At 44.6% G+C, this 23,767-nt stretch overlaps 1 protein-coding gene across 2 annotated transcripts; it reads right to left on the bottom strand.

Annotated features, from left to right (window-relative positions):
• Nucleotides 1–4,289: 4,289 nt before the first annotated feature.
• On the bottom strand, nucleotides 4,290–23,716 carry GNB5 (G protein subunit beta 5). 2 transcript variants are annotated; one of them, XM_088148530.1, is made up of 11 exons: nucleotides 22,939–23,716; nucleotides 19,126–19,262; nucleotides 17,648–17,689; nucleotides 15,945–16,021; nucleotides 14,752–14,884; nucleotides 12,482–12,625; nucleotides 11,588–11,679; nucleotides 11,177–11,225; nucleotides 9,324–9,420; nucleotides 8,031–8,197; nucleotides 4,290–6,898 (listed from the first exon to the last, which is right to left on the bottom strand). In XM_088148530.1, exons 1-11 carry the CDS (start codon nucleotides 23,198–23,200, stop codon nucleotides 6,887–6,889), a joined length of 1,212 nt encoding a protein of 403 aa, XP_088004656.1. In that variant the 5' UTR covers nucleotides 23,201–23,716; the 3' UTR covers nucleotides 4,290–6,886. The 2 variants fall into 2 exon arrangements, with proteins under 2 accessions (XP_088004656.1, XP_025032414.1); XM_025176646.2 differs by lacking the exon at nucleotides 22,939–23,716 and adding an exon at nucleotides 20,414–22,202.
• Nucleotides 23,717–23,767: the final 51 nt, after the last annotated feature.

Genomic DNA, 23,767 nt, shown 5'->3' with positions numbered 1-23,767 from the left:
AACCCCCTTGATCTTCTGAACTTGCTGGAATACCATTCACAGATCAGAGTAATGTGTAAGTGGCTTAACCATGATTTTTGGATAAGCCACAGTTGATAGCATTCACACGTCACATTAACCACAATGATTGAGTTCACGCAACACAATCGGCTGAAACCACGGAACAAGCCATAGCTCTGCAGGAGTTCAGGCTGGAGTTTTTCTGATCTTGCAGGCGCTGGGATGGAATAGGCCTTGCGTGCGCAAAACTCCATCCTTGAGGTCTTCCTTATTCAATTTAGTTTTTATTTTGGGGTGTGTGTTATCTTTTTATTTTGCTTTCTGCTCTATTTGTACCCATGGGAGGGGGGTCCTAAATAAACAGAAAAATTCTCTCTTTGCTGATAGAGGGTTATGAAAAGCTAACCAATAAATATTTTTTACTTCCAGGGAAGGGGAAACTCAGTCACTTCGTTGGCTGTGCTAAAGCACACTGCGGTCAGTTCAATTGCCCTCCTCAGCTACAAAGGCTCACAAAGAGTCAGGAAAAAAAAATTAAATAGCATCTTCAATATCCCATTACAATAAACCTATCTGGAAAAACCCTAATTTTTTTTACCTTTATAATTTTTGTTCCACAGCTTGTTACCGCAAAATGTTCTGCTTTCCTGAAGATAGCTGGGTTCTGGCCTATGACTGAAATGAAGCAAGCTAAACCAAAGATAGCTGGTTTGTTCTACACACCAAACCAACAACCTTCATCTGTCACCCACAGCTTACGTTTCACAGCTTAATGAACCAGGTTACTACAGAACCTAGTGGCTGTAGCCATGGAACATGCTGCACTAGGTTACTTTTAACCTTGGTCGCATAGGGGTTTGTAGCAAGCCACAATCATGCCAGAATGGCATGTGCTTCCTGACCTGTTATGACACATGGCACAAACATCATTTGCACGCTGACACCATGGCACACCTCATCACTCCCTTCCCTTGCAGATCCCTGCGCTTAGCATATTTGCACGTGTGCGTTTAGCGGCTCAGCAAGCTGACAAGCCCTGCTGCTTCGGATAAGGTGGCCCGATGCATTCCGTAAACCAGAACATGGGTTAATTCAGGAACCAAATGAAATGGGTTGTGCCAACATGATCACTAGGCCATAAACTCTTGTGAAGACTCTGCCATTACAACAAGCCATCATGTGACTATTTCGGCATAACCTTTTAGGTAAGCACAGACCACGGTGGACGCAGCATGTTGTACAAACATGGCTTAGGTTCATTTCAGATCCAGTTGAGTTTTATCGAAGCCCTGTTCAGCTACCCAGACATAAACCCAGTGAGCTGAACTGATTTAATGCAGTGTTTCTTAGCCTTAACCACTTTAAGATGTGTGGACTTCAACTCCCAGAATTCCCCAGCCAGCTGGCTGGGGAATTCTGGGAGGTAAAGTCCACACATCTTAAAGTGGCTAAGGCCAAGAAACATTGATTTAATGTATGGCTAAGGAAGTATGGGTTTACTGTAGTCAGAAGTGCCCCCAAAGTCAAGGTGGTAGCCACAACCACGCAACCAATTTTTCTGCACGTTTACATTTTCTTCCATCTTTCCCAGCGTGGTGGTTTGCGATTAGAGCTTCCCAAATTCTGAGTCTATATGGCATTGGGAAGGCTGGCTCACCTGCTGATATATCAGAAATACTAAGTTGCTGTTCAGTTCATAATAAATCCAGGACATTGATAAATGGAGATGTAAAACACCAAAAGGTCACTTGCAAACATGATCATCTCTCTCAATTATGGATGGCTTTAATGTGCTGGTCATGTTATTACCCAAACAACTGAACTGACTCTGAAATGACGTGCATATTTCCAACTTTTTTTTTTTTTTAGAAATCCCAATTTCATTGTATATCATGCCACCTATTTGGAAAGAAATGAGGACTAGAAGTTTGATACCTTTTGACAACCTTGTGGTTTACGATATTTGAACGGCTTTCTTCTTTCATGCAACGATTTTGTCTGCTTTAAAAAAGTATTACCATATTTGTACAATGTTTTGGAAGGTTTTAGATATCAAGGGATGGCCTGGAAGCCTTTGAAAGAAATGAAAAGATTTGGAAAGCTAACCGATTTCTTCCCCCCCCTTCCGGCATCTTTCTCCAAAGTCAGCGTTTTCAGAATGACTACTGCTTCTTTTGATTGTAGCTTGGAAGATGGATTCTTCCCCTCCTAAGCTTTCACCAGCAATGTCAACACGTTTAATGAAAGCTGAAGCTGTTCCCTGCACTTCAGTATTGAAATGAATTGCTAGGTTTGAGGGGGGGGGGGAGAATTGGGAAAGCTGGTTTTGAACACCTCAATTATAATAAATGATTTATATTAAAATTGCTTAACGTTCATCTCTGTTGAAGGTGGACAGATGCAAAGATATTGTGAAAAATGGCTGTTTTCCCCTTTGTTCTTCAGTTATTCACACTCTGGTTCTTTTCACATCCCATCTTCTGTCCTGTGATTTGCGGCGCGAGCGATGAAATCAGGGCTAGACGGTCCGTGTCCTGGCTGTGAGCCCCCCTCCCCCTAAATTCACATTTCAGCTGCACAAGGGAGAGGGTTGTAGTAAAAGGTGCAAAATTGGTCTGTGAAGCCCCCCCCCCCCCCGGCTTCCAAACCAAGTAAAAGAACACCCTGACATTTTCTACGTTCACCGTCTAGTGTTTATTCCAAACAGCCTTTGTGAAGCTTCTGTGCCCTAGGAAGATACCCCACTGGGCAAAGTGTATTTCCTCCTTAGCCTAGAGAAAATTCTCTGCTGAGAGACCATCTGCTCCTATATTGATTTTTCCGTACTTCTTGGTCTAAAGAAGGCCAGTTCCCTACTGGTGATTTATAGCGTCTTCCTAGCGTCACCCAGCCGTCGCAGGAGTGATAAAACCTCTCCTTGTTACAGTTACACTGGAATAGCGATAGTTGGGTGAATCTAAAATATGCTGTAAGTCACCTACAGGGGAATGACCTTTTTCAAAAAAGGATCCTCTATCTCCTTGACATATTGCTTTCCTTCAAAACCATTTCAACATGGAGATTTCACAGACACAGCCGAGACCCACCACGCAGCAAACTTCTCCACGCCATTGAACAGATCCTTGGCTTCTCCAAGGGACTCGCATGGCGGTGTCCGCAGAGAGCCCGGGTGGGTCAGGCAGATGGAAGCAGCTTCACGACACCAATCCCACCCGTTTTGTTCATGCACTGTGGTGTCATACGCATGTACAAAAGGAGCGGTACTTTTGTTCGACTGTGGAAAGCAGCGAGATGCTTTGCTACCCCGTATCAAAATGACGGACAGCCCATTTTTCAGGGCGACCATCCTCCCAAACTGGTTGGCAAGCAGTATCAATTGTAAATAAAACATATTGCAAATATTATTTAAACAGTCTATGATTTTAACTGTGCCCAAACAGCTTCCTTGAGAGCTGCTACATATATTTCTGATGAACTCGGGAGCAGAAAATCCCAGCCTGACCATTTCTTCTGCTCAGGTTCCATCGAGGGGTTCTTTGGAAGAGAAATTCTCCATCCTCTTCCATACAGGAAAGGATATTGGTCCAGCCAAGACTCCTTGGTACAGCCCACGCCTTCTAAGACCAGCCCCCAAACAACAGTACTGCAATTCTGCGTCAGTTTTCTTGAGAACATTGAATAAAATTAGCACACAAGGCCTCTGATGATTCTCCCTTGGCAGCCCTGTTTTCAAAAATAAATACATGCATACATTGGCTAACCTCTCCCCGAAGGGTTCAAGACTGGCCTGACATGGATATGGTATCGGAGGCATCTATTAAAACAAAGTACAGGTAGTCCCCAGGTTAAGAACACCCAGTTTAAGGATGACCCATAGTTAAGAACAGAGCCTACTATAGCAAAATTTGAGTTAAACACACAATGATTCGAGTTAAATACACAATGGTTCAAGTTCATTACACAATACTGTACTACTTATACAGTATTATTCTGTTCTGGCTTACATTCAAATTTGACTTAAGGACAGATCTTGGGAATGGAACTCATTCTTAAACTGGGGACTACCTGTATTTCTGATCTGTCAATCAAATCAACCAAGGGATGAAACACCACATGGTATTTTGGCAAAAGGGTCAGGCTCCAATTTGCTGGAGGCAGCAATTCTGAGCATATCTAGCCAGCCTGTCCATATTTCCAAACAGTCGTGCACCATATCGTTCTGCATGAGATCCAAAGCAGTCTTTAGGCTAAGAACATGTGCCATAATGAACTCAGCATGGTTTTGTTTGAAATCCAGAGAGACAACCCAGAGCCAACAATCCTCTGTATGTAAAATACAATTTATTATAGTGAAGCCATTCGTAAGTTAATCAACACCACATATTCCATTCAAAACTCAAAATATCTCACCAATAAATACTGCATCAGAGTGTTCGGTGTGTCAGTTCGTCATTGCATCACAAGCTAACAGTGGCAATTTCTATAGGGCACCCCATTATTCAAGGGGCAAAATTGGCCGCCCATATCATAAAAGGGCACAGATCCATTTTCCAAGGTGAAAGTGCAGGCAAGCTGTTTCCAGGAATGGTGGAACATCAATACCTAGAAACATCTTATGGAATCCCTAGAAATATTTACATCTCTTCCTTTAAAATCTAGGCCTGTGCGTATGGATTCAAAGAAGTCCCATGAAGTCACTTTAATTAATCCTTCTTTCTAAAAAAAAATTAATTCTATACGCTGCCTTTGAAAACTTTCCAATTTAAAGTCACCAGCTGAAGGGCAGTAACTCTACTTGAAAAACAGCCCATTGCATTCAATACAAATTTTCTTTTCTTGGGGAAGGAGTATGTTTGGAGGAAGCCTAGGAGCAGACAAGCGAATCCTGCCTCTTGGCACTACGGTTAAGTTTAAACTCAGAAAAAGCTGCCAATGGCTTGGTCACTTATGTTGGGTTGTTTTTGGTCAAAAATCAGATGGAGGTTGCCTTGCTCCCATATATCAGTGGTGTGATTTGAGAAGGTCCATCTAAGGGGAAAAAAGGAATTCAGGGCACACTGGCTTGCGGACTGCCCATCTGCTATGAGGAACTCTATTCTCCTGGGAAGGATTGCAGTTCCTGTGAACAGAGCAGATGACCTCTTTTTCTTTCACTTTTTTTTCCTGCCACACACGCATCATCCCTTCCTCTCCATCCAACATGGGAAAAATCAGTTTTGTTGACCAAACACAACACTTGCAGATGGTCCTTGAAATTAGGCCAACAGTCAACCCCTGATAGCAATCCCGTCTTTCCAGACTCCAACATGGCTCTACACCGATTGCTAAGAGAGTGGAAGGAGCTTTTTCCACAAGGAGAAATACAGAAATCTAAGCAATAGAAGCTGCTTTCAACAGGAGAAGAAGAAGTCTCTCTTGAAAGAAGAGCTTCAAACACAGTTGGGGAGCTCTTGTGCCTATTGTGTACCACTCAAGCTCCACATCTGTCTAACTGAGACTTAAGCGCCTCCAAGTATTTTTTTCCAGACTGTTATTTTCTGGACATCTTCACCCTGCTCCCCATTCAAAGCACTTTTGCCCCAGGACTGGTTCTACTGGGCAGAGTGGAAAGCAGCTGCAAGACTGGAAGAGGTCTACAATGGAGAAAACAGACATCTGGATCTTCTGTTGAACTCTGTGAAAACTTTACTGTGCCTCGTTCATGTTTTTCACAGGGAAAAAAACCCAGGAAGGACAGAAGAAAGATGGCACAGAAGTAGAGTGGAAGGATGCTGTGGCTGGAAGTATGCCAAAGTTAAGCTACGGCCAATGGTATTCGGCACCACCTGTATCCAGCTCACAGAAATGGCAAATTAAACCCACCGATTTTATCTGAATTACTTTTTTGTTAAGGTTATGATTCAGTTAGGGTTGGAGCAAAGAGGGTTTCAAGTCAGGGTCAATGCGTGCATTCCATAAGAGCCAAAAGCAGGAAGTTAAGAGGGTAAATACAGCAGGCTGTCCGTCCCCCCCCCGCCAATCTTTTGGTTGGGGTCTCAAGTAATCAGGAGATGTCCTGTCACCAAATCAGATCCCACCTAAAGGGCTTTGCACTCACTCCTATTACGACACTTTCATTTTACAGCTTATATTTCTATCCCATATTTACCCCAAGGTAATCAAGGCAGTGTAACTTGTCCTCTGCACCACTGTTTTTTTCACACAACAACCTTATGAGGTAGGCTAGGCTGAGAGATAGTGACTGAGGCCATGGGCACCCAGTGTGCTTCACAGCTGAGCGGGGAGTTTGAACCCAGCGCAAGGGACTCCTACCCGCTGCACAGCACTGTCTCTCTCTGTCACCTGAGACCTAGAAGAACACGGAGAGGACTTCACCTCTTCCTGCTTCTATTATGGAATGTGCAAACAAACCCTCAGATACCCTGATTTAAAAAAAAAAAAAAAAACAACCACCCCTACACTGGTGTCTATTTTAATTCCAAGTCGACTTTAGGAAGGAACGTAATTTCATGCAAACACAACACGTACGGCATGATTTAAAATGCTAAAGTCCTCTTAACCGGTTATGATTTTCCTCAAAGTCTGGCTTTAGGAGGATTAATCTCTATTTAAGGAAAAAAGGTAGTTTCAAAAACAGAATTAAAAACATCTTACTATAGCACACATACACTCCCCCCCCGCCACCACATGATAAAAGTATACTTTTCTACCTAGGAGTAGCTTTTACTGGGGCAGCTATGTGATAAATACTTGTTCAATCTTTTCACCATGCCTTTAAGGTCTGCAGAGTCTTTGCGGTAGACTTCCCCCCCATAAACTGATGTTCCGTGGGGTGCGTGATCCTATGATGCCTATGTGAATACATGTTTGGAAACAGCCCTGCTGTTTAAGCCCAAATCTGTGGAGAAAAATATCAGACAATGATTAGCTTCTTTAAAGAGACTTCCCTTTGGTGCCAAGAACTTGGTTACATGACAACAGGCATTTCACCTTCATGTTGGGTTTATCCCTATATCCACTCAGAGATGGCTTTATCTGATTGGCTTCACTGCACACAACCATCGGTGAGAGATGCTGTACTCCCAAGATGGCAGTGAGGTATCTACAGGATCTGATGATTCTGTTCAAAATGATGCAACAAGCATCATGACACGAGCTCTGTCCCCTTATGGGCATGCATTACGCAATGGTGTGACACGCATTTTATCATATTCACTCTTGCAGAGGCCTCCGCTGGAGAAAACCTCACGTAGTTTACATGGGTTTGCATCTACCCAGGCATTGCTTGTGAATTGGTGTTTCCGGCCTGCCTCTTTTCCCCAAGCCTGTGGCCCAGAACAAGATTGGAAATGATGCTCTGCTAGGGGATTGTGGGAAAGTTAAAACGGGGAGCCAGTCGTAGCCTCCCACTTCTTTAGCCTTCCGTATTGAAACTTCCAACAGAAAGGAGCTGGGAAACGTAGTTCAGCAAGATCTGGAGGCTTAAAGCATGATTTAAGCCAGACTTTCTAACCTGAAGCACTTTTAAAAGGATGGCTATATAGTTTCCATCCTCCAATGGCTGGAGATGATGGGAACTATGATTTCACACAACCAGAGGGCACCACAGTGGGAAACCTGACTCAGATGATCATCTGCACAGTTATTTGACCGAAATCAGAAGAGTGTGCCTGGGGCTCAACTGATTAATCTAATCCCCTTTATGCAGGTAGATGCAACAGTTCTCAGCCTACATGTGCCCTCTGAGTGGTGCACTGGGGCCACAGTCTAAAAACTGAAATGAGCAGGATATAATCAAGTAGCAAGTGGTGTCAGAACAAACACGAACCATAATTCTGAGTTTAACTCAAAATGATGATTTGGTGCTCTGGATCTCGCATGGCAGGCTGAAACTAAACATATATCCTAGGTCACTAATTGCTTGAATCCACTGATGTCAACATACTGATTTCTGTACAAATCCTCTCAAATGCACACCAAGAAGACAGAGGAAGATTTTTTTAAAAAACTGAAGAGGATATAGTCCTTACCCTCAAAGTGTGATCCCATGATCCAGAACAAAACGCAGTCCCATCGGGCGAAACCCTCAAAGTGCTAACACGGTTCTCGTGACCGAACAAAATAGAGACGCGAGACCCTTTCAGAACATCCCAAACGTTTATGGTGTAGTCGTTGTAGCCCGCAAATAATAAACGCCCTGTGGAGAAAATGCTGCTCGTCAGGAATCACAAGATTATGCTGATGACACAATCTAGCAATCAAAGCTCCCAAACAGTTTCACAGGTAGAAGAAAACCAACTGCAAAGGAAAACTGAAAACTGTAAAGGAAAAATAGATCTTCAGCCAGTGACCATAATGCAGAACATTATATAATATATGAGATGTAATTCTCATTTAGTGGTGGCAGATGGATTTAGGTATATCTGACTTCCTTTTGAGAGGAAATATCAAAGGAGCTTCAGGAAAGGGTAGGAACTCATCCACCCTCTTGAGTGGTGATGAGAAGGTAGGAGATCAGAGGCACTCTTAGTCAATGGGAACCCTTTCTAGTGCTGTTTTAGAATGTTCTTCATCCCGTGGCACATCTTACAAGCCTCCAGAACCCCTTCAAAAGTTACCATGTTATTTTCATTTTTAATGGGACCAAATTAGATAATAGGACAATCACATAACTGAACTGTCATGGAGAAGATGGGGCAGAATTGTTCAGGGCTGTAGAAGACAGGACCAGAAACAAAAGGTTTAAATTAAAAGGAAGGTAATTTTGGTTGGACATCAGGAAGAATTTCCCAATGGGAAGAGTTGTTCAGCAATGGAACAATTGTTTGGTGGGACATGGTAGGGTGTCTTCACAGGAGGTGTTTAATAAGAGGCTAAAGATCTCTGTAGAAGATGCTGTAGTAGTGGATTCTTGGACTATATGATCTCCAAGTTCCCTCCCAACTTTTCCATCTTATGACTCTCTGATTTTACTACAACGTAATAAATCTCTCCCTGCTCATCTAGCTGAGTGAGTTCACTGGACTAAAGGAAAAGTTGCGCACCCCTCCTTAAGAGTTAAATTCAAATCAAGTAAATGCTGCACCTCTGGTTAGTCAACTTCATTTTTTTTTTTTCTAAATGAGAGAGCTGAAGCAAACCTAGATTTGGAGGACCAACTCAGGAGCAACTGTTTTAAGTCTCCACATCGGGAAGAGTTTACTTCACTGATGGAATCAGTTTGCTGCCACAGCCAGCCAAGTTAAACTGGAAAGAGATCACACTTGCGCTTCTTCTTGTTAGTTCCCATGAGAAAAGAAAATACATCAGGATTCATATCTCACCGCTAAGAGAAAAATCCACACTGGACGCCCCAAAGATGATGCTTTCTTTGGAATAGATGGCCACCTCTCTGTCTGCTCGGAGGTCATATAAACGGCACTCAAAAGGAAGGGAAGGAAAAAAAGCAAAATTCTTATCTGGAGCATTTTTTTAAATAATATGATCATGCACAAGATTTCAGCTATGCTAGTAAACCCCCATAAACCTGAACACTATACCTTACACACCAGTAAGGCACTTTAATGTTCCCCAGATGTGTTGGATTTCAACTTCCATGAATTGCGTGATCTTCTTTGATCATTCTAGAGCCACCTTCCCTAACCTGTCTCTCTTCAAGCTGTTTGGATATCAACCTCCAGAATTCTCATGTGTGGCCATGCTGTCCAAGGAATTCTGGGAACTGAAGGCCACACATCTGGAAGTTGCTCAAGCTGAAGGAAGCTGCTCTAGGAAACTGATGTTTGGAAGCATTCGGCTAGTGAAAATCTCTGATTTGATACCTCAGCTAATTCATTGCCTTATCAAAGCAGCCCACCTTGGTCTTTTTGGTGGGTCAGCTAAATTATGAAGCAGCTTCCCAAGAGAACGCACCCTCTTTAAGAAAGCACAAGGATGCATTTATTTCAACAGCACTTTTTCCCTGTTCAAATCCCTCAGTCACATGTGCTATAGATTTCTTTGCTGCCTTTGGAGATTATTATTTTAGTTTATTTTTGTTGTGATAGCATTTTTACACCACCTTGGAATAATCTTTTGGCATGGAAAGATGGGGCGGGATGTCCAAAATAAACAAATAAACCAATAAATAACATTTAAAATTCTCTTCCAATAACATTCCATCCTTCTTCTACCTCATTTGCCATTGTAACTTTTTCCTCCCACACACATTCCAAAGCTGTGGTTTGGCTTGTACAGATTACATTCAACCCATTTGTTTAGGATATTTCTTTAGCATATTGATTTGTCACCCTTCCTCCAGGAGCTTAGGGCAAAATATGTGTGGATTATTCCATTTTAACCCTGCAAGAACAGTTAGGCTGAAAAGATCTGAGCCAAAATCACTGGAGAAATTTCAGTGCTAAGCAGGAATCTTAACCTCAGGTCTTCCTGGTTCAGATTCAGCAAGGACAGAGAGTTAGAGAAGTTCAACGTCCCTCTACGTAAGCTGGGCAAGAAAATGACATGCCCTGTATCTTGAACTACACTCCCAGAAGTCTTACCCAATCTAAGTAGGGGATGCTGGAAGTGTAAAAGCAACATCTGGAAGGTCAAAGGCTGTCCATCCCTATGTTTGGGTCTGGTAGATCCATGAGGTGGTAATAGGAAACATATTCATTGACCTAGGAACTTGGTGTAAGACAGGGACATGAGATCTCAACTCCTTCAAAGGATGCTGGAATTCTCCCTCTCATCATGCCCAACTACTGGCTAGCTTGGTTGAGGATGATAGAAGTCAGAGTACAACACCAGTTACAGGACTACTAGTTCTCCTATGGCAATGGTGGACAATACACAGCTAATGAGCACATGTGGCTTGGCAGCAACCCACCTGTGCCCTCCAAACTCCAGAGTTTTTAGAAGTAGAGATATTCCATCAGGCTGACTGTGGATTCCAGATGACCACACATCCCAGATAGACAATCAGTCATTTCTCTGCACACCACTGAACCATCTTTCCTCCTCACACATTAAATACAAGCAAACAGTACATGTGGTTGTTAAGAGTTGACCGCAACCTCATGGTACTTAATCAGTCACTCAAAATGCATCCAAGAAGCCAGTGGGGTCATATTTAGGTCCGGTCTTCATTCATGGGAAAGGAATGTGTTTCTCAAAATTAAATAATGCTACGTACTGTGGCATCATCTGAGCCAGAGGCAAAGGCATCTCCGCTTGGATAGTACCTACACAAAGGGGAAGAAAAAGACGTCAGTGCAATTCTGAAGCAATATCTGGGGATCCTTGCAAAACACAACTGCACCTCGTCCTTGGGCTTCCTCAAGCAACGGCCCTGACCGCATGGTTCATGTAAGGGGGATTCTCCTATTGACTCGCACCCAGATTTTCCCTGACCCTGGGCAAGCCAAGATAATTTGTATCAGTCCTTCAGGTACATCCTGTTTTGTGTTGGCTCCAGAGGGTGGCAGACTGGCCGAGGTATGGCACAAGAAGCCCACCCCATCGCCCTCTCCCTCTTCTGCCCTCCTCCCACAAAGGCTTTTTTGTCAATAGGCCCCGAGGCACCATTTCAGAATAGGAGTCTGACCTGACACCATTAATATCCGATTCGTGGGTTTCAAAGGATTGAATGCACTGACCGGTCCGCATGTCCCAGATCATTGCTTTTTTATCACAACCCTAAACAAACAACAACAAAAAATACATATAATAATAAACTCTACCTCAAGAAGGAAAGAACGAGCACAAGGAATCATAAAACCGGCAATATCCTAAAAGATGCTATTTGTTAGAAATATCTGGGTATGTTTTTCTGCCGTGTGTTTGTTGGTTTGCTTTTAAATTGGTTGTTAGAATGGAGGGAGTTCAATAAACCATAGTGATTTCATCAGCTCGATTCGTCACTGCTATTTATTCAAACCGAGTTATTACAGTTGCACAAAGGGGCAATATTTGTACGAGCGAACAAGCATGGAAGAGGAGCACAGAGAAGACAAAGAGAGATGTCAGCAAAATGTTGCAGCGCAGAAAACTCCTGTTCAGGGCCTCTGTCACTCTATCCTTTTCCTGTTCCTAAATTCTCCATCTCCTCCCCGAGGCAGCTGCATTTCATGCAAAGGTCGGCCCTCACGGAGCTTATCCGAGGAGTATGCTAAAAAATACTCCTGCAAATTTTGATGGCGTATGTCCCCAACTTGGCGGTATGTGTGGAGTATAGTACTATATAAGCTTCAGCCCCACCTGAAATGCTCTAAGCCAGTGTTCCTCAACCTTGGCAGCTTGAAGTCCACACATCTTCAAGCTGCCAAGGTTGAAGAACCCTGCTCTAAGCCACCTTTGGTCCAAAAAGGCCACTTAGTCTGTTGGAACTCCATGATCCTTCTTCATTTCAGACACGTTCTGCTGGCCAGTGCCCATTCTCTGTTTCTTCTGCTACCACAGACCCCTTATCCCCATCCTGCATAAAGATAAGCCCACTTACCCCCGACACAAACGTGTTTCCTGTTTCTGAAGGAGCAAGATCCAGGCACAAGACATCTGCCCCGTGGCCATGAAAACTCTGCAGAAGCTGTCCGCTTTCCACGTCCCAGAGGGCACAGGTACCATCACCACTTGCAGTCAAGATCTTTTGGGGGGAACCAAAAAAGCAAAGAGGTCATTCTAGAAATGGCAAGGGTCATTCCAACAATTTGCATCAAATCATGGGTTCACTTGACTTCTTCCCTATTGATTCACGAAATCCACATTCATCCATTCCTTTGATTCATATTAAAGGACCATCTCTCCCCCCCCCCAAATTAATTGATTTACTAAACCTTCGGTCTTCAACTAAGGCACTAGAATTCAGTTTGGGGGGCTCAGGGAATTCAGTGGCATCACATTTTAATTAATTAAACTTCCTTAATCCACACTTCTCAAATCTCTGCCTAAACTAAAAAGAAGTTATACTCTATTTGTCCTTTCTAAAGATGTTAAAACACAATTCTGATATCTCAAAACAGACACAGCATGTGCATTAGAGAAATGGACAGGAAAAAAATACACATTGATGAAAATAAAGTACGCATTATATCATGGGAAATAGCAAACTTTCAAGATGGGGATGGTATAAAAATTCTGTTAATAACTAAATAAATATGCAAGACTGGACATTATTTCTATGATTATAAGCTGAAGAGGGGCATTCTCTTCCCTTTTAATGTTTTGCTCTCTGTAGTACACCTGAGTACAGAAAACCATGATTTAGTCATTTTTAAACAGAGAATTCTTCCCTTTTCATCCAGGGAGGGGGGAAAAACAGCTGGGACTGCAGATTTGCTAAATGCCTACTTTGTTTTCCGTTTTCATCAGCAGCTCAAAAGACTGGGCTTCTAGTCTGAATCATTCATAGCCCTCTACTGGTAGCGATTTTCAACATTTTGCTAGGAAAAGGCCTGTGTCAAGTGAACAGAAGACCTTAAAAGTATCAGGGCTGTTTTGCTCTTTTGTTCCCCCATCTGTCCCATCAATGCTGTGATTAAGTCCAACACAAACATGTAAGAGCGAGAACGTAATCTTCGTGGCTTCAGATCCCATGATGGAGCAAGGGGATGCATCTGACAATTGATGAAGAAAGAACGGGATAGACTCTTCTTCGAAACGGGAGCAGCAGACCACAACAAGTGCCATCCATTATACAGGACTTGCTCCCTGAAATATTAACTAATTAAAAAGTTTTTTTGCTAAAAAGAAGGCAGACTTCTAGAAAAATGGAGGCCTTTTCATCCAGAACTCTCTTTTCAGTGATTTCTCGTTCCTTGTAGGCCACTTCTATAACATCTTCCAAAGCAAGACTGGGCTTCAGAGTATTCACTGCCTCCTGATTCTGCATCATGTTTGCTTTAATTATTCCACCAGCCTCCTATCTCTCAAGGCTACAGTTTCATATACTAAAAGCACCACAGGTAGATGGGTGACTTTGGTTTCCATGGCAATAGACTTGCACCGTCATCTTGGACTTATTCCTGGAAACTGCAGAATGGGAAACAGCAATTTCCTCCGAAGCCTCTCACATCCCAGAATAGACTCCGCTCAAGCTGATATTTCACTAACACAAATAACTGAAAGAAATCTAACGCTGCGCTCAATTCTGCACCAAGGGCTGAAATAGCACTGTGGACATTTCTTTCAGAGAAAAAGAGGATGTGAGTGAACATTCGCACGGGTGGAGCGTCACTGGATTTAGCAACAAGGTGGCCGAGGAGTTTGTGTGAACATCCTCATACAATCAACTGTTCCTTGGTCCACAGCCTCCCTGGTTTCATTCAGTCCCAAGGAAGACAAATATGAGAATCTTCCCACTGGGGTTTTCCAGCAGTAGAGTGACTTCATCCCAGAAGGAGAATTCTGCCCTTCAGAAATCGCTGAAGAATTTCTCCTCCTGCAGAAATTTGGAGAAACCCTCCACCCGATTTCTCTGCCCACAAATTGAGTGGAGGATCTTAAAAGGTCATAAAAATTTGTGTCCGCTTCCTTTTCCATATTTTCCTTTTCCGGAGGGTGGGAGTTTGTTAGGTGGACCTCAGTTCTGTGAGGCGAGAAGGGGGTGACTGTGGTTTTCCCCTATGAAGCATAAAGAATATTTTATCCATCCCTACCCCAAAAGAAACAAATGAGCATCTTTACAGGGGTGGAGAAAACCGTGCTCACTCTGAACTACACAACTTTTCCAGCGCAAAGAGCAGCAACAAAATGCAGGTTGGATGTACTTGCCTGCATATCAGAATTAGTGAAGCTGCAAGCTGATAAGTAGTTAGTATGCATGGCGACCGATTTCTTCTTAGCGGCCATATTCTCGTTTTTTTCAAAGGTCAGGGGGTATACAGAACATTTGTTATCCAGACCGCTAGATTAAAAACAGGATGAGAAAAAGACAAGGAAAGTCCTTTTTGAAAACATCACCGGAGCATTCTACCCATGGTCTCTTCGGGAAAGAGGGCCATGGTAGCAAGTGCCCTATTTCCCCCCACCCCACAAAGGGATCTTTTCCAAAATACAGTTCAGTATTTGGAATAATCAGATGGAGCGCTCCTTTTCAGGTCGGGTAATAAAACTGACCCATTTAATCTGCTAGTATATCTGACCCATGCTAGTTATATGGGCCATGCAACCTTGAATCCCTCAGAGCTCCTGGGTAATCAATTTACTTCTGGACTAAATCGAAAGTCTGGGATTGGAACTTTGAATCCCTGAACAACCTGGGATATAAGATATGGAAAGTCATCTCCTCAATTATCTCATTTCCCCCAGGAGTCTACTAGAGATGCACATCTTCAGAAGATGCATCACGGGAGGTCCTTCTAGAGACGACCTGCTCTTTCTGTAAATTTTGTTTAATTAACTGGTAATCATTGCTTTACTTTTGCTGAAAGCTCCGTTGAGGGCCATTTGCTGGAAAGGTGGCCTATAAATAACTAAATATAAAGGACAACAGGTTTTCTCAGTGATAGCCCTGGTATACCATATCTCCAGCGGTGGGCCTGGCCCATTTACTCCAAACATTTCCTTAAAATCTGCCTGAATAAAATTGTGAATATAATTTTATTCAGGCAAGCTTTTTGAAGCTTAATGGTGATTGGTCTCCCACTGTTCTTCTTCTACATGTTTTTCTATTTGAGCTGAGTTATTTTACTGAATTACTGTTTTACAGCATTTCATTATATAGGTTCCTTTTTTTATATATATAGTGCCCAGAGTCTGGTGATAGGGGCAGTATAAACATATTGTTAATATGCATTAATACATACATGCACACAAGCCATTTCTCTTTCAACCAATATGAAAACCTGGCCAATATTAAAATTTTCCATTTCGGAATCATGCGGTTTAACAGAACAAGTAGTATCATTTTTCACGATCAAAACACTGATTTCCAAATACCTTTGGTTAAAGAGGCTTCTGCTTACCCACATGCAATGGCGCATCCAGAAGGAGCATAGGCACACGCCATTACCCATGTGCAGGGCATTGTCACCGCATGCTCCTGAAATACAAAACATTTCTTGCATCTCCCAAGTCAACATTCAACCCTGCCTTGTCACCAGCCAGCTAGAGGCTGCCTAACTAATTCCCCCTCCTACTTTCTTGTGCTAGAGTGGAAAAAAAGCCTACTTGCGATCAAGCCATGTTTGAAACTCCGTTCACCATCTCAGTACCAAAGGTGGCGGGTTTATCCCATCTGTCTCGGAGATTAACAGGATGTTGAGAATAATTGGGGCAAATTTCCTAGTATTGGTCTACCTGTGACATAGACCAGGGTTCCTCAACCTTGGCAACTTTAAGACGGGCGGACTTCAACTCCCAGAATTCCCCAGCCATTCTGGGAGTTGAAGTCCACCCACCTTAAAGTTGCCAAGGTTGAGGAACCCTGACATAGACCACTGGGGCTGGCTGGTTAAGGTGTGGGATTAGGACTAGGAAGATCTAGGTTTAAGTCCAATTCAGCCATTAAAGCTTCTAAGACTTTGGGCTAGTGCCTCTTCTCACCCTAATCTTCCACACAGGTTGCAAATTACAGAAATTGATTCCCTGCAGGAAAGGTAGGATACACATCTAAATAGCAATTGTTATTATTACTACTACTGTTATTATCCCCACCAGTTCTTTCTTTATTAAGCATCACTTAATATAGTTTGATATATCTGAATAGTATCAACCTTGACATCTTGATTGTTTGTATTAATATTATTCCAACACTTTTTTCCTTTGGTGAGTTTAATTAACCCCTAAAGAAAAAAGGAATCAAAATACGGAAAAGGTAAAAGGACTCAGACATGATTCCTTATCTCAGGGGTCCACAGCAGCAGCACTGTAGAAATAGACAGAAGGACCTACAGATTAGAGTTCCTCCAGAAACAGAGTTTTCCTTTACCCATTGGGATGGACAAAGGGGAAGAGCCACAAGTTTGTCAAAAATGATACAACATGTGTTGCAATGCCAAAGCAATCTTTGCCCTGACACAGTTGCCCTTACCCAACAGAGGCCAAACATATATTTCGTGATTTTCCCCCCATGGACACCCATGGAGAGGTAAATGTGCAAGGGAGTGGTCTGAAATACTATAAGATCATTGAAAAGTTCTAGCAGCTGTTGAGCTGATGTTTCTAGATTTCACATTGTAAAACTGACATTGTTCTACCCCCTGCATTGCTCTGTCCTCAATTCTTCTCTTTGAGCTTGGCTCAGAGGCCCCATAGATCTATCCTATCCAAGTCAGTGCAGTATTTCCTATCGGAAACTAAGGTGGGAATCTAAAACAAGGAACGACAACAAGAATCCCCACCTTAGTTTCTCATTTTAATATACATAAAACTGATCTGTGTAGGATACTCTTTCCAAGGCTAGCCCAGTTCAGATCCAGGACAGAGATCAAAGGAGACTCCTTGCACTTATATGGGCTGAGGAAGTGCTCAGGAAGTGCCCCAGAATCATAAATGGAGAACCTCTTAAGCAGAGCACAAGGACCACCTCGTTCTTGCAACCTTTCCTGACTCTCCCTTAGGACTCTGATCCAGTAGGATGTTAGAGAAAAGACCCAAGGGCAAACCACAGCCAATGCCATCAGACTTTATCCAATCTTGTGGGAAAAGAGGTTCTAAAGCAACTCACCTTATTGGTGGTGAAGGCGTCCCAAACTATCACCTTCCCATCCTACAGAAGACAAGGAAGAATAAGACACTCTGAAATGTGTGAGTTTATTTTGAAGCTACGCTGCAATTGAGTCATGCTACTGAATTCTGCTTATGCCTTGTGCCTATAATTACGAGGGCTTATGAGGCAGGGGAGACATGGCTTAATTAAACTGGTGGTACATAAACTTTAAAAAGACACATCAAGTCTAGACAAAAGTAAACCCTTCTGAGATTTCACCATGAAGTCAGCCTACAGATTCTGCCTTGGTCGGTAAAGCTGGTCTACATCTCCCACACAGCTCTCCACCAGTTCCTAAAATCCTTTCCCTTGGCAAGGAGAAAAATAGACATTTACAGGAGCAGAAAAGTAGCAGCATGTGAACTGCTCAAGGACACAAAGAGATAAATTAGAATGTAAACAATCTGCATGGAGAACGGTTGCTCTGCAACGGAGAAGAAGCCAGGTATGAAGGAATGTAGATCTGACTTGGGAATGGGGAAAAAATGAGAAAACTGTTATGGGGGGACTTTCAGAAAAGATTACTCAGTCCTAAGAAAGAAGAAAGCATGAAAAAGAAATTCAAAATGACACAGCTTTGGTTGTTTGATATAAGATGGGGCAGAGAGAGACTCTGACAAGCTTTCAAGATTCTGTTATTCTATCTTAAAACAAAAAAAGCATTCTTGGAATCCCTGCCTTGGCTGTTTCTTGACCTTGCCTATTTCGAAAAGCTGACCCCAGGAAAATTTGATCTTAGTGGCAGTCAAGGAAGGTGGCATTGTTATCCCATGCTGTCACAATGACTCATGAGCGACCCCTGGTGTACATCAAGTGGGCCTTGGTGGGCAACCACCAGTGGTTTTTTTCCTGCAGCTTCCATGGTGTTCTTAATCACCATGAACCTGGGCTTCTTGTTCCTACCCAGCTATGAGACCATCATCAGGATCCAGTTCATGCCCTTTAGTGGTCCAACCAAAACCAATCAATGCTTATCTAGATGTACTTCCCAACTGGTCAAGCATTTCTCCATCCAAAGGGAGAACATCAAGGACACTTCCACCTCCTTCATGATCATGGCTGCCAGGAAGGCAGGCTGACTCGATGTTGAGGTGCTGGCCCTAGACAAGGCAATGCATGGGTCAAGACCCCCAGGTTCTCCTTTGTTTTGGCCTTTGCACTTACAACAAGGGCTCTTACTGTAGTACCAATGTTGGAGAGCATGGTAAAACTTATCCCAGGCCTTATATCTACCCTGAACAATAGAGGTAATAATGAACTGTTTGTAAACATACAAATGTCCTTCTCAGAAAGAATGGGCACTTGGTTTCTATTGTGGTAGAACCCCAGTTCTTTGACAGAGGGATGGGTGGGGCAGAAGATACAAAGGCTGAGAAGCACTGGTCTAGAAAGGTGCTAAAAAAACAACATAAACAAATAAATAAAACTCCCATTACCTGGGAAGAGCTGACAACTCTTCTTTTGTCTTTGCACCAGTCCATACAGAGGACTTTATTACCATGGCCTTTCAATGTCCTTCGTGTCTTCATCACAAACTGTCCCAAAGCCTCCACGCGCTCAGCCACCTGATGCACTACAAGAAATTCACCACAGCATTGGCACAAGAGCCACCATTTTAGCAGGCACAGGCAGGACCCCGTGCAAGCTGTCAAGCTAAGAAGGGGATTATCAGAAGACCAGGAGGAGAAACATGAACCCAGAGAAACAAAGCAGGCATGTTTGCATCCCAGAGCAAGGATCAGAAAGATGGATAGCCTCACCAATTCAAAGCCCTGGTCTTTGATTTCAACATTTAGAATTGCACCTCATCTGTTGAAAGGCAATTTGGTAGTGAAAAACCACTTTCCCCCAGCTGGTACTCTCTAGATATGTTTGGACTTCAGTGTTCTTAATCTCTAGCCAGAATGGCCTTTGACTGTGAATTAGGAAATCCAACTAGGATGGAGAAACTAGCCTAGCATTGATCAGCAGCTCAACATCTATTGGCCACTACACCTGAGAACAGGAACAAACTTATTTCTAAGTGGTTGTGGAATTCCGCAAGTGTTGTTTCCTCCCAAACTCCAACCTCTAGAAACAGAAGGACTATTCATTTTATTTACTCACATATTCATCTAAAAGAGGCTCTAGTTGACCCACATGGTTCTTCTCTCTCCTTTCCATTTTATAACCTCAACAAACCTGTGAAGTGGGTGGATGGAAAAACAGTGGTAGCTCCAAGGTCACCCACTGAGCTGATAATTATGTGGACACTTTCCCCCCTTCTTTCCCTTTTTTGGGGTGTGCGTGTGTTAATTTAAAACTAAACATTTGGGAGATGCCTGAAAATTATCTGTGAGCTCCCCAGTGTATTTCTCACGTAGTATGTGGACCTGCTAGCTTGTAAAAGCAGAAGCCACAGTCCACTAGTACTGCTGTGGTGAAGAATACTCCAAATTTGGGGTGGGGGAGGAGTTTTGAAATTTCTGTGCTGGTTATTTTATGCCCATTGCATTTCAGAAAGTAGATATATATTTACTTATTACAGACATTTGGGCAACATTTTTTATCAGGACCAACAAAATCCCACAAACCCCAGCTGAGATTTTTCAAATTCTACAGATCTCTTCATCAGGCTGGGCGATCAGCCTTCTCGGAGTTCTAGGTAAGGCTGGTCCTTAAAAGGGTATCTTGGATCATTTATTCTCGTGGCCAACACAGCCATATTTATTAATATTTTATTACCGGTAAAATGCCAAATTGTGATCCTCTCTTCTCGGAAGAGAATAAGCTTCCTTAAAAGGCATCAACTCTCATCCTAAAAAAAGATGCCCAGTTAAAACCATGTCCAGTCTCCTTCAAACTGCAGTTAGAGGAGCAACGGCCATTCAAACAAGCATCAACAGTCACTTTGAAAAGCAAACTGAAAAACTTCACTCTTCCTTCCAAAATGCTTCCAATGAGAGGGCCAGTAAAAAAGCTGAATTAGGATTTATTTTTGCCATCAGGAGTGTTTTGCTCAGAGCGTGTCCCTGACAAGTTTCAGGACAGACCTCTCCTTTGCACAGATGGAGCACTTGCAGGCTGAAAAGGCTACGAACTCCCACGACCGGTCTCTGTCTTCGCTGGCAGGGTCATTTTTTTTGGCAGGACTCCTGAACCCGGTATTGACGAGCAGTGCCTTATGGCTTATTTGGCTACCATTCAAACAACGCATTTCTGCCTCTTTAGTCCTCATGTTGATGGATTGGCTGTTCAAAAGGCAGCTACTCGCATCGCACAGCAGAAAGCAGTCTCCTCTTTATTCTTTGGAAGAACAGGAGCTGGTCTCCTTGCAGGCAGGAAAAGCTAATTCCCATCAGCTGGAGGGCCAAATATTGGTGAACAAGCCAGGAATTTTTAAAGCATTTGCTCCCTTTCCACAACTCCTATCTTACTTTCAGCTCTGGGAAACGGGTCCACCAGACATTGGGGGGGGGACTGGTGGGTTTTCACCCTGTTCTTCACAACCAAAGACCTCTCAAACTTTCAGCAAACTAAGAGTTCCTTGGAAGATAAAAAATATCAGTGAAATCGACTTTTCTCTTTTGCAGTGAAATAACAAGTGGATTTCACTGATATTTTGAGCACGAGAAAGGGGACAGGAACAAACTTCTTCATAAACCCCCCTTGGCTTTAATACCCTTAAATTGACATGAGTCCCCAAAGTGCTCCATGCCTCTGAATTGTTTAACAGCCCAAAGAAGTCAAGCTTTTTAAAGAGAAAAATAAAATGCATTGGCCCAGAAAAACAAGTAATGCAGCTTTAGACTAAGAGCCCCAAAGGCCAAGGGGTTTTCTTGTAAAACCCATACAGTGTCTAATAATGCAATGGTATACATCAGTGTTTTTCAAACTTGGCAACTTAAAGATGGGTGGACTTCAACCCCCAGAATTCCATGTGCTGGCTGGGGGATTCTGGGAGTTGAAGCCCACATCTCTTAAAGTTGTTAAAATGCTGGCTGGGGAATTCTGGGAGTTGAAGTCCACCCATCTTAAAGCTGCCAAGTTTGAAAAAAACCTGGTATATATCAATCTTTGGCAAGTCTATGCCCTCCAGATATGTGGGTCTCCAACTCTCCACCAGCACTGGCTAGGGATTGTGAGAGTTGGAGGGGATGGGTCAAGATGGCTAGGAAAGTCTACTCTGGTCACCTAGGCCATCTCACTGGATTGTTGTGATAAAATGAGAGGATGTCCATGTAGTCCTTAGAGCGGTGTTTCTCAACCTCAGCAACTTTAAGATGGGTGGACTTCAACTCTCAGGATTCCCCAGCCAGCATTTTAGCAACTTTAAGAGATGTGGGCTTCAACTCCCAGAACTCCCCAGCCAGCACATGGAATTCTGGGGGTTGAAGTCCACCCATCTTAAAGTTGCCAAGGTTGAGAAACACTGCCTTAGAGGAAGCAGCAAGACAAAACTTAATGTATTTTAACCACCCAGAGTCGCTGGGAGTTGGGCAGCATATATGTTTAATAAATTAAAATATTTATTATTATTAAAATAGATTATGATTCCCTCCCCCCCCGCCCCATTATGCAAGCGTCTTGATGGCAACTGCTAACTCCAGCCAAGTTTAAAGCTTCTTTACTTCCTTTCTGGCTAGCAGACCCTCCCCCTTTTTCCGAAGAGAAAACCAGCAAGGCTCCAAACTCTCAGATCCAGGGGCGCCTGGATGCCGGACTGAAAGCCCCCCCCCCGCCCCCGCCCCAAGACCGAGCAGTGGATCTGCCTGGCAGCCCAGCCTTGCCCAAGCGCTCCCCGCCCAATATACCGAGCTACCGCCTCCAGGCTGGCTGGGGTCCTGAGGGTGGGGGTCCACCATATCCAGAGGGCGCCAGGTTGCAAACGGGGGCAGCCCGAGCTTTTCTAGGGCACCGGGAACCCACTTTGCTGGCTGGGTGGAGAAGAGCAGGCGCGGGGGCCCTCCCCGCCTTGTCCCCGCCGCTCAAGGGGCGCGGGTCCCGCGGCCCCCCCGCGATGCCCCTCGGCCGGGCGCTGCTGCCGGCCGGCTCGGCCCCCGGCGCCTCCGCCCTCGGACCCCGTTGTTTACGCTCGCCAGCCCCGGAGTGCCCGCGCCCGTTCCGCGAAAGCGCCCGCCGCCGCCGGGCAGGAGTCCGTCCCCCCCGCCCGCTGCCCACTGCCCGCGGGAGCCCGGCCGGAGCGGTGCCCGAGCGCCTCCCTCGGCGGTTCCCGGGGCGCAGCCCAGCCCGGCCCGGCCCAGACTCACGCTCCACGTCGTGCAGCTTGGCCCGCTCCTCCTCCAGCTTGCCCTTGAGACTCTCCGCCTCGTTCTTCAGCACGGCCAGGCTCTCCTTCTCCTGCAGCCCCTCGGTTGCCATCTTGGCGAGAAGGGGAGAGACGCGCGAGCGAGCGAGCGAGCCTGCAAGCCGGCGATGGGGAGGGGAGGGATGGGGAGGGGAGGGAGGAGCTTCCGCCCCCGCCGCGCTACGCCGGGGCAGCCCTCTCGGGAGCGCGCGGCACGGCGGCATCCCAGCTGTCGGTGGGGAGCGGGCAGGAGACGCGCGGCGCGGCCGTGCCCGACCGGCGCCCTCCAGATGCGCCCGAGGACCACCGCTCCCTCCCCCGCCCCGCCAGCGGGGCCAAGGGGAGGCTGGGCAGGTGCGGCCCCGCCACCTGGAAGGCGCACCTGTCCAGCCTGTCCCCTGCCAGGCTGATTCGGGGAAGCGCAGCCTCGCCGTATCTGCGGGGGCACCCGGTTGGGGAAGGCTGCGCTACGAAGTTCCGCCAGGTCGAAGGAGAGATGGAACGGCTGGGCCCGGCCTTCCCCAACTGGGTGCCCCTGGGCGACGATGGGACTGTTGGCTGCGCAGGGGGGATTGCAGGAAAAGCTGCTCCAGAGGTCTGGAAGGCGAGGGGGTCTTGGGGAAGGAAGGAAGGTATATGAAGTCCAAGGGAGGAATTGTAAGGTTGGGAGCCAGTTTGCTTTCCACATGATCTCTTTTCAGTTCTCAGAAGATCCATAGCAGAGGAAAAGAAGGTCCCTCTAAAGCAGTGTTTCTCAACCTTGGCAACTTTAAGATGGGTGGATGTCAACT

This window comes from Python bivittatus, unplaced genomic scaffold (genome assembly GCF_059951505.1).
Source record: "Python bivittatus isolate LINGU-HERP-01145 unplaced genomic scaffold, Pbiv_v1 ctg000530_np1212, whole genome shotgun sequence".
NCBI lineage: Eukaryota > Metazoa > Chordata > Lepidosauria > Squamata > Pythonidae > Python > Python bivittatus.
This window is presented reverse-complemented; position numbering and strand designations above follow the sequence as displayed.

What these genes read in the sequence shown, in the direction of transcription:
- GNB5 (XM_088148530.1), bottom strand. Translation starts at nt 23,200, where the DNA reads ATGCCGCCGTGCCGCGCGCTCCCGAGAGGGCTGCCCCGGCGTAGCGCG. An exon ending in CAAGCTGCACGACGTGGAGC is followed by an intron (nt 19,263 to 22,938) that starts GTGAGTCTGGGC and finishes AATTTCTTGTAG; the next exon opens with TGCATCAGGTGGCTGAGCGC. An exon ending in ACGCCTTCACCACCAATAAG is followed by an intron (nt 16,022 to 17,647) that starts GTGAGTTGCTTT and finishes TTTGTATTTCAG; the next exon opens with GAGCATGCGGTGACAATGCC.